Here is a 13,479-nt window from a genome sequence, read left to right on the forward strand (position 1 = left end):
CTTTAAAAAAATAGAAGGATCAGCATACAGAGGTAATAATTTTTTTGTGTGTTCAGGAAAGTAATAACATAGAATCCTTTTTAGATTTCTGTTCTAAAATTATATTTACCGTAAGATGGCTCTATTATTTGACATATTCGGAAACTGGTAACAGCTTACTGCTATCAGTCATAAGCAGGGAAAAAGAGGAACAGCTTATAACATTCTAAATGAACTGTGCAGAATTAATTAATAGTCTCAGTTAAGTGCCTAGACAGGTGTCCAGGTCACCAAAACTGCTATTGCAATTGACGTGTCATTTAAACTTTTAATAAATTAATAAATGCCAAAGATAGAATCAGTCCATAATGATGCACTTTAACTCTGTCATTATGTCAGAATTAAAAATAAAAGATAAGGAACTTTGTGCCAAAGCTGCTTGTACCATGAAAAAAAAGGGATAATTAACATTTGGATTATTATTTGACTCTGCATGACCTTCTAAAAAATAACTATGCCGTACCTCCTCATCCTCCCCACAACGACAAGAAGGAGTTACAGGCAGCTTATCTAAAAAGTAGTGTGACATTTTATCCTAAGTCTAAAAATATATTAAAGTTAGGAGTGATAAGTGTTTGTGATAGCAACACTGAGAGGTTGGACTGCAGCTCTACTAATAGGTGTTAGATACTATTATATATTAGACTCCTGACTCCAAGGCAATTTTTCAGAACCTTTCTATGTAGCTCTCAGTGCCCAAGAACTAGTCTGTTTACTGTTTATTTGCCATCGTCTAAAAAATCAGTTTTTCAGAGGAGCAAATACCATTTGCTGTGGTATTCTTAAAAGTAAAAAAGTGAATTTCTGTAAATGAACTTCTCACAATTAATTTTTCATTTTTTGTGATTCAGTTTCCTCAGATTACTCAAAAAAAATTAACCATCCATTCTGTTTGTTTATTCTTGGTGTTATTAAAGGGGTTTTGCAGTATCTTAAAACATGTTTTTATTTAAAAGAATTGTAGTATGAGAAATTTAAAAATCTACGGATACTGTTTTGCATTTACATACCTACTTATTTTGCAAGTCTAATTGTTTATGAAACTTTATAAAGGGCATATAAAATTATTACAGTTCATTTAGTTCTTACCTGCAGCTACTGTGTAGTGAATTAATTTTTAGAATTTTGTGTGTTAAGGAAATGAATGATTACTATATTGCTGACTATACAAAATTGTCTAGAGTGGCACCATTTGATCTGACATGAGTGTTTATTTATCATAGAATCATTTAGGTTGGAAAAGACCTTAAAATCATCAAGTCCAGTCATTAACACAACACTGCCAAGTCCACCACTAAACCATGTCCCTAAGCACCACATCTTTTAAATACCTCCAGGGATGGTGACTCAACCACTTCTCTTGGCAGCGTGTTCCAATGCTTGATAACCCTTTAGTGAATAAATTTTTCCTAATATCCAATCTAAACTCCCCCTGGCACAACTTGAGGCCGTTTCTTCTTGTCCTATTGCTTGTTACTTGGTAGAAGAGACCAACACCCACCTTGCTACTGCCTCCTTTCAGGTAGTTGTAGAGAGCGATAAGGTCTCCCCTGAGTCTCCTTTTCTCCAGGCTAAACAACCCCAGTTCCCTCAGCCGCTCCTCATAAGACTTGTGCTCCAGGCCCCTCACCAACTTGGTTGCCCTTCTCTGGACACGCTCCAGCACCTCAATGTCTTTCTTGTAGTGAGAGGCCCAAAACTGAACATAGTATTTGAGGTGTGGCCTCACCATTCTGTACTTCCTACATTGATTACCACCTTTATTGTTTCGAAGTCAAGTTCTTTATTTTCACTTACAGCCCTTTTCCCCCTGTTTTGACAGCTGTTTCCTTATTTGAAACCTCTTTGCTTAAACTACTCACATATTGCTGTTTGTGTAGAGCTTTGCACCTTGGTGTAGGTTTTGTTTCATTCTGTTCCTGGTCCCATTTTTATTCATTTCAGGATATTGTTTACAAAACTTCATAAATAAAATGTAATGCAGAAATATAATCTTTAAAAATGTAACCCTGAAAACTTAATTGATCTGGCAATTTAGCCTTATTTCTTGTTTTGAACTGCTCTTTTTCTTGAGGCCAACATTCTCACCATCCTCATCATAAAAAAATTTCTTCCTTGTATCCAATCTAAGTCTACCCTCTTTCAATTTAAAACTGTTGCTCCTTTCCGTCTCACTACAGGCCCTGGTAAAAAGTCTTTCCCTGTCTTTCTTATAAGCCCCCTTTAAGTATTGAAAGGCCACAATAAGGTCTCCCCACAGCCTTCTCTGCTCCAGGCTGAACAAATCCATCTTGCTCAGCCTGTCTTCTTTGCAGGAGAGGTGTTCCATCACCCTGATCATTTTTGTGGCCCTTCTCTGGACCTGCTCTAACAGGTCCATGTCCTTGTGCTGGTGAGCCCAGAACTGGACACAGGACTCCAGGTAGGGTCTCACAAGAGCAGAGTAGAGGGGGAGAATCCCTTACCTCGACCTGCTGGCCACACTTCTTTTTATGCAGCCCAGGGTATGATTGGCTTTCTGAGCTGCAAGTGCACATTGCCAGCTCATATCCAATTTTCATCCACCAGTATCCCCAAGTCCTCTCTGCAGGGCTGCTCTCAATCCATTCATCCCCCAGCCTGTGCTGATATTGGGGATTGTCCTGTGCAGGACCTTGCACTTGGCCTTGTTGAACTTCATGAGGTTCACATGGGACCACTTCTCAAGCCTGTCAAGGTCTCTCTGGATGACATCCCTTCCCACTGGTGTATCAACTGTACCACTCAGCTTTGTCATCCACAAGCTTGTTGAGGGTGCACTTAATCCCACTATCTATGTCACTGATGAAGGTATTAAATAGTATTGGTCCCAGTACAGACCCTTGAGGGACACTGCTTGTTACTGGTTTACACTTGGGCATTGAGTCATTGGATGCAGACTGTCCAGTCTTTGGATGCTGCCATCCAACCAATTTCTTATCCATCTAATAGTTTATCCATCAAACCCGTATCTCCAATTTAGCAGCAAGAATGTTGTGAGGGACCAAATCAAAGGCCTTAGAGAAGTCCAGGTAATTGACATCTGTAGTTCTTCCCTTATCTACTCATGCATTCAGTCCATTGTAGAAGGCCACTAGATCAGTCAAGCATGATTTGCCCTTGATGAAGCCATGTTGGCTGTGTTTAATCACCTCCCTGTCTTCCATATACTTCAACATGTCTTCCAGTAGTTGCTGTTCTGTGACCTTACTGGGCACTGTGGTGAGGCTGACTGGTCAGTAATTCCCAGGGTCCTCCTTTTTACCCTTTTTAAACCAGGGTGCAGTATTCCTTTTTGTCCAGTCACTGGGAACTTTCCCTGACTGCCATGACATCTCAGATATGATGAAGAGTGGCTTAGCAACTACATCAACCAATTCCCTCAGTACCCTAGGATGCACTTCATTGGGTCCCATGGATTTGTGTATGTTCAAGTTCCTCAGGCAGTCTCAAACCTGATCAGTGGGAGGGACTTCATTCCCCGAGTCCCTGCCTTGAAGCTCAGGGACTTGAGAGGTGTGAAAACTGAGGCAAAACGAGTACCTCAGCCTTCTGCATGTTGGTTGACACTAGTTCTCCTGTCTTATTTATGGGGGCAGAGAGGAGGATGGGGGGGCAGGTACATTTTCTTTGATCTTCCTTTTGTGACCAACATACCTGTAGAAGCTATTCTTATTATTCTTTGCATCCCTTGCCAAATTGAGCTCCAACTGTGCCTTAGCTTTCCTGATCCCATCTCTACACAACTGGGCAGCACCCCTGTATTCTTCCCAGGATACATGTCCCTGGTTCCTCTGCCAGTCCATTTCCTTCTTATGCTTCAGTTTGACCAGGAGGTCCTTACTCAGCAATGCTGGTCTCCTGCACTCCTTGCCTGATGCCAGAGTGACTGAAGTCCCGTAGCTGGATCAGAGCCTGCGAGCATGATGCTTCCTACAGTTGAAGTAAGAACACCTCCTCAACAGACTCCCCTTGATTGGATGGCTGGACTAAACACCAATCATGAGGTTTCCTTTGTTGGCTTGGCCCCCAGTTTTCACCCACCCACAAGCTCTCGACCTGTTCATCACTGTTTTTCAAAGACAGCTCTGTGCGATCAGCCCATAGAGGGGAAATTGCCCGCCCCTCCTTCCTTCCCTGTCCCTCCTGAATAATTTATAGCCATTGATTGCAGTGCTCCAGTCATGTGATTTGTCCCACCAAGTTTTAGCGATAGTGGTTAGATCATAGTTTTCCAGCTCCTCAGTTGCTTCCAATTCCTCCTGTTTGTTACCCATGCTCCATGCATCAGAGTCAAGACATTTCAGTTAGGCCATTGACCATGTCACCTTTTTAGAGGAAAAAGCCCTAATTCCTTTGAGGCATTTCACAGGTGTTTCCCTGTTGGTTCCTAATACATCAGCAGCCCTCAACTCTTTGTTACTCAAAACTCATCCCCTTTTCTCTCTAAGTCTAGTTGCTTCCACCTTTGAAGATAAAAGTATTCTTCAAGGTCCTCCAGAAAGACTGCAGATACAGCACAACACTTCACATTCCAGTCCCCCTTTCTTAGAAGACTTTCAGTCTGGAGTTTCTCTCCACAGAGATTTTACACTGATATCTTATCCATGTGGATCAAATTTTCTGTAAAGTCTATTCAGTTGGGAGGGCAAATTTTGTCTCAGCAAGAAGGGGCTGGGATTTCTGCAAACCCTTAGCCATTTCTTTCCTTCTCAGTACACTTAGGAAAAATGCAAAAGTATACAGAACTCTTCTGGATACATCAGGGATCCACCTCACCTTTCTATTAAAGAATCAACTCCTTAAAGAAATACTTACTTTGATTCCTTATGTTATTGAAGCAAACTAACTTACAAGGAGCTGTAAAGCTATAGAGCTTCTGAAGGCAGCAACTTAGACAATGATTCATGGTGAAGAAAAATAAAAAATAAAGCTGAGAAAAGATGGAAGCTTGTCCTTGAATATTGTTCTTTCATGCTAGTCAAAGGAACCTGGGGTAGTTCTCCATGATTGGGGTTTGACAAATTCTGATATCCCCTAAAAATGTGTCAGAAATGCAGCAGTCCTTTTAATATGAAAAAATTTCTGTGTTTTCCTAAGGGTTAAAGCTTCCATGGAAACAGGCAGTGTTCTCTTAAATATTATTTGTTGCTTGTGCCCTTCTCTTTTTGTCTAATATGCTGTCTGTTCGGCATCTGTGGAAGTATCTGATACTCATGCTGCCTCCAAACAGCTGTATGGGGCTTTGGGTTTGGCGGGGTTGTTTTCATTTTTGTAGTGGGGCTGCTCTTCAAATTCCTTATTAATGAACTTGCTTGTGATTTCCTGGTGTCGTGGTTTAACCCCAGCCAGCAACTAAGCACCATGCAGCTGCTCACTCACTTCCCCGCCCCCCCCCCCCCAGTGGGATGGGGGAGAAAATCAGGAAAAGAAGTAAAACTCATGGGTTTAAATAAGAACAGTTTAATAGAACAGAAAAGAAGAAACTAATAATGATAACACTAATAAAATCACAACAGTAGTAATGAAAGGATTGGAATGTACAAATGATGCGCAGGGCAATTGCTCACCACCTGCCGACCAACACCCAGCTAGTCCCTGAGCGGCGATTTCCCGCCCCCACTGCCCAGTTCCTAAACTAGATGGGACGTCCCATGGTATGGAATACACTGTTGGCCACTTTGGTTCAGGTGCCCTGGCTGTGTCCTGTGCCAACTTCTTGTGCCCCTCCAGCTTTCTCGCTGGCTGGGCATGAGAAGCTGAAAAATCCTTGACTATAGTCTAAACCCTACTGAGCAACAACTGAAAACATCAGTGTTATCCACATTCTTCGCATACTGAACTCAAAACATAGCACTGTACCAGCTACTAGGAAGACAGTTAACTCTATCCCAGCTGAAACCAGGACACATGGACATACTCAAGTAAGATTTTGTCCCAGAGAATGCAAGTGGTGTTTTTTGATATGGCTAATGACTTTTGTGTGTTTTTGGCAAAGATTATAACACAAATAAATTCGTCTGTCCTTATCACACTGTCCTTCTAGGCCAGTTGCCCTTTTGAGTAGACATTGTCAAACATTTCAGAAGTTCCTCAGATAGTTTGCCTATGGATTTACAAGAAAATTTGCCCCAAGTGTTGGTATTCCAGCTGTTTCAGTTCCTGAGCTTCTATAACTTGTGGTTATTTTTTCCTTCAGAATGGTGCTTGAAAGAACATTTTCTGGCCACTCTAAACTTTAAGAAAAATAATCTATTATCTCCGGTGTCTAGATTCTCCAGCTTCCTACTTCCAACTCTGAATGCTCAAATAGTCTTTCTGGTTTTACTTGTCTTCTGATTCAAAGCCAATTACTTCTTTCAGATAAAATACTACTTCCAGGGAAGTTTGGAAGTACTCTGTTAATTATTGCATTAGACTAGTTTAAGCTCAAATTCAGTTCCATGGCATTTCTAGATGACTTTTGCACAGAATATATAAAAGAATTTTTTTTTACTTTCAATGTTGGAATTCTTTGGGCTGTGATCAAGTTCTCTTCTGAAGTCTCTTATTTCTGTGGACCTACTCCTTATTTAGACATTTCTTCTGTAAGTGTTAATTCTGCTACAAGTATTCAGTGTTTCTTCCCTCTCCTCTTTCATTTCTATTTTAGGCTACTCAATGTTTTTCTCACGTATAAAAGCATTTTTTCCCTGATTAAGGAACCAATGCCAATGGTTTTGTTTCATAGTGGGGCTCATGGGTCCAAATTTCCAAGTGAACTGAAACAGGAAGTTAGTGTTTCTTTGTGTGTAAACTATACTGCTGCTGTGAAACAGCTGGTGATTTGGGGTTGTCTGTGGTCTCAGACTACTAATTGTTCTGTCCAACTGTAAATTTAATTTAAGGGGAAGAAAGCTGTTCCAAATTGTAGTTTCATCTTTACTTGACCATAGCCAGTTATCTCACTGGAATTTCCTCATGGCTGTATTTAAGAAGACTCCAACAGGAGATTGTGCAAGGCTCCATCTGTAGGGAGAGTGTGCAGGTGGCATGTTGGGAACGGGTGGGGAGAAAATAAGAGAAGCTGCTGATTAGATGTTTTCTTTACTGCTTGTTTATACAGCAGAAGAAATCCTATTAGCCTAGATAGTCAAATACCTCATTGTAAGGTAAAAGCATTTTCAAGAGGGCAGTGTTCATGTGCAGAAGTAATTTTTTCCTGTAGATACAGTATTGCCCTTTTCTAAGATACATGGCATTTTTGTTTTTTGTTTTTAACAGGAAAAAGTGGCCCTGAATGCAAGCACTGTAGGGCTGATCCAGATAAGGAGTGCCGTTTTTGTTCATGTTATTTGTGTGGTGGAAAACAGGATGCTCACATGCAACTCCTGTGTGATGAATGTAATATGGCTTATCATATATACTGCCTGAACCCCCCCTTAAGCAAGATACCAGAAGATGAGGACTGGTAAATATACAAGAATGATTTACTTATCTATATTGACATTCTATATGCGGTACCTTTTTGTTATGTGCACCTCATGAGAGACAATACTGAAGAATATTTTTAATTCTGCTGTGGTTTTCATCCTTCTACTTAATGTAAGACTTATGTTTTCTGTCAAGGTAATTCTTTTAAATCATTCACAAAGGATTAATAGTAAGCTTTAATGACCATTATGGAGTTTCAAAACTGGTATGTTTATTTTATTAATTATGATCATTATGATCTTCTGGGACATTATCTGATCTGATTGTGTTTATCAACAGTGGTTGTTCCCCAGCCTTTTGGTTTTGTTCAAGCTTCACTGCTTGAACAATTCTCTTATGCTCACCCTTCTCTTTCCCTTCATCCTCTGTCCCTGTTGCTGCCCTCGTGCCCTTCTTGTGTCTTCTCGTTGCCTTTGCTCCATTAATTTCTCCTGCTGTAGGAGGACCACCACCTTGCTACTCTTCATTTCTACTATACCTGGTTCTGCCAGCAGGAAAACCAAGCTAACTGGCATTGTTAAATCAAGATAATTGTATTTTGAAGTGAATCTGCATGGACCCATATTAGCAGCCCATTAAGTTATCTTGGGCTCTGTACCATTTTTTGTCTTTATTAGCTCTCTACAATTTACACTCTTCGTATTTATCACCCACCTGTAACTTACATGAGATGCTAACCCTTTATAGATAAGCAATAAACAGAAATTTATTCTCATAAAGTTTTCCATTACATAGACAGCAGTAAAGGTTCAAGATGTCTCTGGGTACATTTTATGGAATCTTTTTGGACGTTGTGATTAAATTTTGTGTAAAAATCTGTGTAAGTGTTTTGGAAGTTTTAACGTTCTCTGGAAATAAATAACTCAATCTCCTGTATTTTAGTGGATGCCATAGTAGGTTTGTTTATTGGTCAGTGCCTAATGGCCTGTGTGGTTTCTGGGGCATTGTATTTTTTCTGAACTCCTTCTGTATTTATGCCAATGTGTGATTTAATGACTGAGACCATTAGCATCAGTAGGTGTTTCTCAGTGTGTACAGTTGGCCACAGGGATACTGTTGTTGGAAGTTGATCTTTTTCACATGAAATTTGTCCACTGGCAAGAGTTGTATTCACTGTTTTTGGAGGAGCTGCTGGCTTGAAACACTACATAAAAAATATTTTCAGTACCTACTAGAAATATGTATGGGTCTTTGGAACTAAAAACAGCATTTATTTGAATATTGTCTGTCTGCCTTCCGCTTCTTGCATATGCAAAATGATTGCAGTATTTATTCAGCAGTGTTTATTACACCGCATATTAGTCTGAACTATCCACAAGTTTTCTACTGTCAAGGCAGACTGGTCTTCTGTGCATGACATCATCTTGCTTCCTACTACTTGTCAACATAAGTGAGTTAATGTCACATATTGGAAACCATTCTCAACACACAATCAGTTTATTACTGACTGCAGCCCATAAGCAGTATTCTTACCTGATTGTACCCGACCTTTGGAAATAGCAGCTGAGAAGTTTCTTTTTGACTTCCTTAATTCAGAATATTCAATGAGACCATCCGTGTGGAAGTACACATCTGTTCGGTCTATCCATTCTTCAGTTGCCCCTTACTCTTAGAACCAGCTCTAATCTAGTACTCCAGTAACAGTAAAGTTCATCTGTTTTCCAGTACTAGTCACAGGAAGGTTTCTGATAAAGAAAATATACATGCCTCAAATCAGTGACCTGCTCCCACAAAACCCCCAAATCCTTTGTTCTACCCTGAAAACAATTTATTCTCTCTAGTTTCTTGTACACCCTCAAATACACAGAAGGCTTGATATGCACATCAGGATACTGGTACTGAAATCTCACCGGTTGTTAGTGTCTCTTTGGTTTAGTTATCTAAGGTTGTGCTAAGGTTATCTTGGTCTGCTGGGTGCTTCAAATGATTTTTCAGATTAGGTATTAGTGTTCTAGTCTTCACTGCCACCCATTCTCTTTCTAAAGCTTCTTATGAAACATTCTTATGAGTTATCCTACATCTATTTCAGAAGGCTACAGAGAAAGTTTGAAGAACTGAAGTTTTCAAAGTGTAGCCATTACCACTCAGATCTCCCTACCCACTCCCAATAATATCACTGTAACTGCACTGCATAGGGCCCCAGGACTCTTTTCCTCCATATGGAAGATTTGATTCTCTGTAGACAACCACACAAGGATTAAATTGATTGAGAACATGGTCCCTAGAGTCCCTCAGGTCATGTGTTAAGTGCACTTTTAGACCCTTCCACTTACATTTCTGGCCAAAAAATTATGAATTTCCACAAGTAGTAGATGTTTAATTCATATAATTAAATTGTCTTGAAAAATGGCTGTAAAGCTTTTTAACTTGTTTTTGTGTGCTGTGTAATAATATGAGTCTTAAGATTCATTCATGTAAATAGACAGCTGCATCTGTGGGTGGAGTAACTTGGTGAGAGAGGTACTGTTATGGAACTGGTTTGTGAAGTTAATTTTGGGACACTTGGTGATGCCAGCCCTGTGCAATCTTAACGCTCAGTCGTCTGTAGAAGGAGTGCAGTTGCACGGGGCAAAGCAGTGTCTCCTACCAAAGAAGAGACCTATGTTCTCCCTTCTTCTTGCATACTAGCAAAGAGTTGTGGCTGTCTGATCCTTAACTTCTTGACAGATTTTGTTTGTTTTAGAAGTGGAAGAATTTCCATTTAGTATTTTTACAGTGTAAAATTTGGCAAACTCTGCAGGGGCTAAGCCTGCAGTTTGGGAAAGGATGATGAGTTTCTCTTGCGGAGATTAAGCTGCTCTATATGCAAAACATTATTTAATATTCCATATAAAACTCAGTTTAAAAAATATTAAGGTAATACGGTTACCCTATCAAGAAGCAGGGAATGCCTGCTTGTGAATTTGCATTATGTCTTGTTCCTTCTTTTAATTGGTCATTGCGTACTCTTTTTTTTTTTTTTTTTTTTAAACAGCTGTAATATCATTGAAAGTCTTAGTGTTAGACATTTTCAGCATCTTGTATTATTTTAAATTTCTTTTTATCTACATAGCTTCATGGTCTTAATCGTTCAACACCTTTATTGACGTAGTGAAATCTGTTCCTGTGGACATTAATCACTAATTCTTCTATTCATATCCACATACAAATGTTAATTAATAAATCAAAACCAGCAGCAGTAGTAGTAGTGGTAGTTATCTAAACTAGGTTATCAATCTAAGTGTAGATCAGGCTTCTTCCACTCGTGGCATATGGACCAAACCCAGCCTATGGGAGCCAGAAACATAGACAATTGCCTTTGCATTGGCATTCCTGAATGGGATAAAAATGTTATTAGAAGCAGCAAAAGGACAAGTGTACTCCCTTTCTCTCTCTGCTGTAGTTACTGCATACAGTATCTCCTACTTTCCTACCAGGATGTCTTTGTGGTAGCTGGAATGAGTCTCAGCACTACGTTCCAAGTGGCTTCAGTGCTGTAGAGTGAGTGAGTGTGTCCATGTATGTGTGTGTGTTTCTACACACATTACATGATACCTTGGCTGTTTTAGACATTCAGTTGTCTGCAGTGAAATATATTGCACTAGAAGCAAAAAATAAGGGTAGAGTGGGCAGGACGTAGAAACAAACCATGAGTACTGGTTAATAGTGTACTCTAATCTCAGCTGTCTTCTCCTTTACATGATCTAAATGAAGGAGGACAGAATGAAGAGAGAATGCAGGAGACATGGGGACCTCTCACATATCATGTGAGAAGGAATAGTTAAATGATTTGCCTCTAGCACTCTACCTTCAAAGATTCTGAAATGCCCTTTTTTAAAAGTTGATAGTATTTGTTCATGTTGGGTTCATTTTTTAAGCCATAGGCTTCAGCTGCTTAAGACTGGTATATGTTTGCTAGCTTGAAATATTCGGTCAAGATAAACAAATTGACACTATTTTGGCTACAAGAAATGTATTGCCATTATTATGAAGTAATTGAGAATTTACTAAAACCTTTTTTTAGGTATTGTCCTTCCTGCAAAAATGATTCTAATGAAGTTGTAAAGGCTGGAGAAAAGCTCAAACAGAGTAAAAAGAAAGCAAAGATGCCATCTGCCAGTACTGAAAGCCAGAGAGACTGGGGCAAGGTAGAGTGTGTTTTAGAAATAGCTGTTACTCTGATTGTTCATGTATGTGCTACATCTATAATCCTACTTATATATGCACTACACAAAATTCAGTACTGGGTTGCACAGACGATAAGATAATGTTTAATCCTGCCCACTATCTACTGGCAGTTAAAGAAGTAGAAGAATTATTAAGGTGACTAGAGGTAAAAACAAAAAAACCAACCCCCAATCCCTTCCCTAAACACATAAACACATATTACTTAATTAACATTCCTTTTAATAATTGTTAACATATTTTAAAGTATGTGTTTGTTATAATGATCAGTTTTCTTGATATCTGCATTGAATTTGCAAATAGTATTCTATATTATAACACTAATTCATTTTGTCCGATGTATTTTTAGGGCATGGCCTGTGTTGGTCGCACTAAGGAATGCACTATTGTTCCTTCAAATCATTATGGACCTATACCTGGTGTTCCTGTTGGGACAACCTGGAAATTCAGAGTTCAGGTATGTTGTTTCAGTATTAGCTGTGGTTGAAGTAAGTAACAGTAATAATGAATGGGTTGGGCACTAAAATAAATTTAGATTCACAATCACCATTTTCACCAGGACTAAATAAAGCCAATACATTATGATTCTAATATTGGAAGTGATGCCGACAGTAGTGAAGGTTGAAGTATACTGATTTTACAATACAACTTAATAAGAAGTCTGTTGTCATTAGGATAAACAAATTTCATATTTTAAAATTCTAAGTGGGATACTTAGTGAATAAAGTAAAGTAATTTCTGAAGTGCATTTCACATGAACTGATTATCCCACTTAGGAGATGTAGACTGTAGATTTTGAAAATGTTAGATGTTATTGCTGTAAAGTGAGTTGCTGTTGGGTTATTTGGTCATACGTAACAGATGTCCAAGCCTTCTTTTAGACCAATGAACAGCTTAAACCAGTGTAAGCCTGTACTGCTACTGAAATTAGCTGTCCATTCAGCCTTTGCTGTTTCTTGCACTGTCTCATTTTCTGTTGCAAATATTTCTTAGGCTCTATGATAAAGTAGATTGGTAAAAAAACCTGCCAGAAAAATAATCCCAGCTGGGGTAGGAGGGGAGCTAGTTTTCCCAGTTCATTTCACATTTTGGTTATATAAGCGCAGTGCCAATACCCAGAGGGGCGGGGAGGATGGAACAGCTTCATTTTGTTACGGTACAGATTTTTTGTGGTTTCAGAGTGTCCAGCAAACTGCAGACTTCCTTCTCCCTCAGCCTTATTGGATAGTACTGATTTTTGGTCTATCTTTGATTTTTTTGTTGGTTTTAGTCAGGGAAATACATACTTCTTTATTTTCAAAATCAGTTCTTTGTGTCTTGCATGTGTAAATGGTTGTAATTTAATGTTTTCCATCATATTTAGAAGAATAGAAACAGGTTTTTTTAAACTGCATGAGGAGTGGCAAGCCAAGAACCAAAAGCCTCTTCTGATTTATTTTCTGAACTTCTCATCACCTGCTTTCTCATGAGAAGAAAACAGATATTTTATTATTCAATTGGTAGGCAGTTTTCCTCTGATGGCAGTGTCTTCCAGTACTGTGTGAAGAATTCTGGATTTGGAAGGCCATGCAAGTTTTGAGGCTGATATGGTTAGCAGCAGGCATTTTCCTCTTAGCAACAGTTTTCAGTTTCTCTCTTTGGTAGAAGTCACAGTGAAGCAGTTGAAACCTAAACTAGTTCTTTGATCCTTTCTCACCTTCATGTCCATTGTCAACAATACCATCAATACAAGGCTTAGATGAAGCAAATTAAATTTTTAATGTAATATTATGCTGTTCATCATAC

At 39.1% G+C, this 13,479-nt stretch overlaps 1 protein-coding gene across 2 annotated transcripts in view; it reads left to right on the forward strand.

The window, feature by feature from the left end:
- The window catches only part of UHRF2 (ubiquitin like with PHD and ring finger domains 2), a 93,789-nt gene that overhangs the window by 57,233 nt on the left and 23,077 nt on the right, over positions 1-13,479 (forward strand). For both annotated transcript variants that reach the window (XM_075020914.1, XM_075020916.1), the window contains exons 6-8: positions 7,321-7,507; positions 11,534-11,657; positions 12,044-12,151. In XM_075020914.1, coding sequence (XP_074877015.1) covers positions 7,321-7,507; positions 11,534-11,657; positions 12,044-12,151 — 419 coding nt within the window. The remainder of the gene's footprint in view (positions 1-7,320; positions 7,508-11,533; positions 11,658-12,043; positions 12,152-13,479) is intronic.

The sequence above is a fragment of the Buteo buteo genome, chromosome Z (genome assembly GCF_964188355.1).
Source record: "Buteo buteo chromosome Z, bButBut1.hap1.1, whole genome shotgun sequence".
In the NCBI taxonomy this organism is placed as follows: domain Eukaryota; kingdom Metazoa; phylum Chordata; class Aves; order Accipitriformes; family Accipitridae; genus Buteo; species Buteo buteo.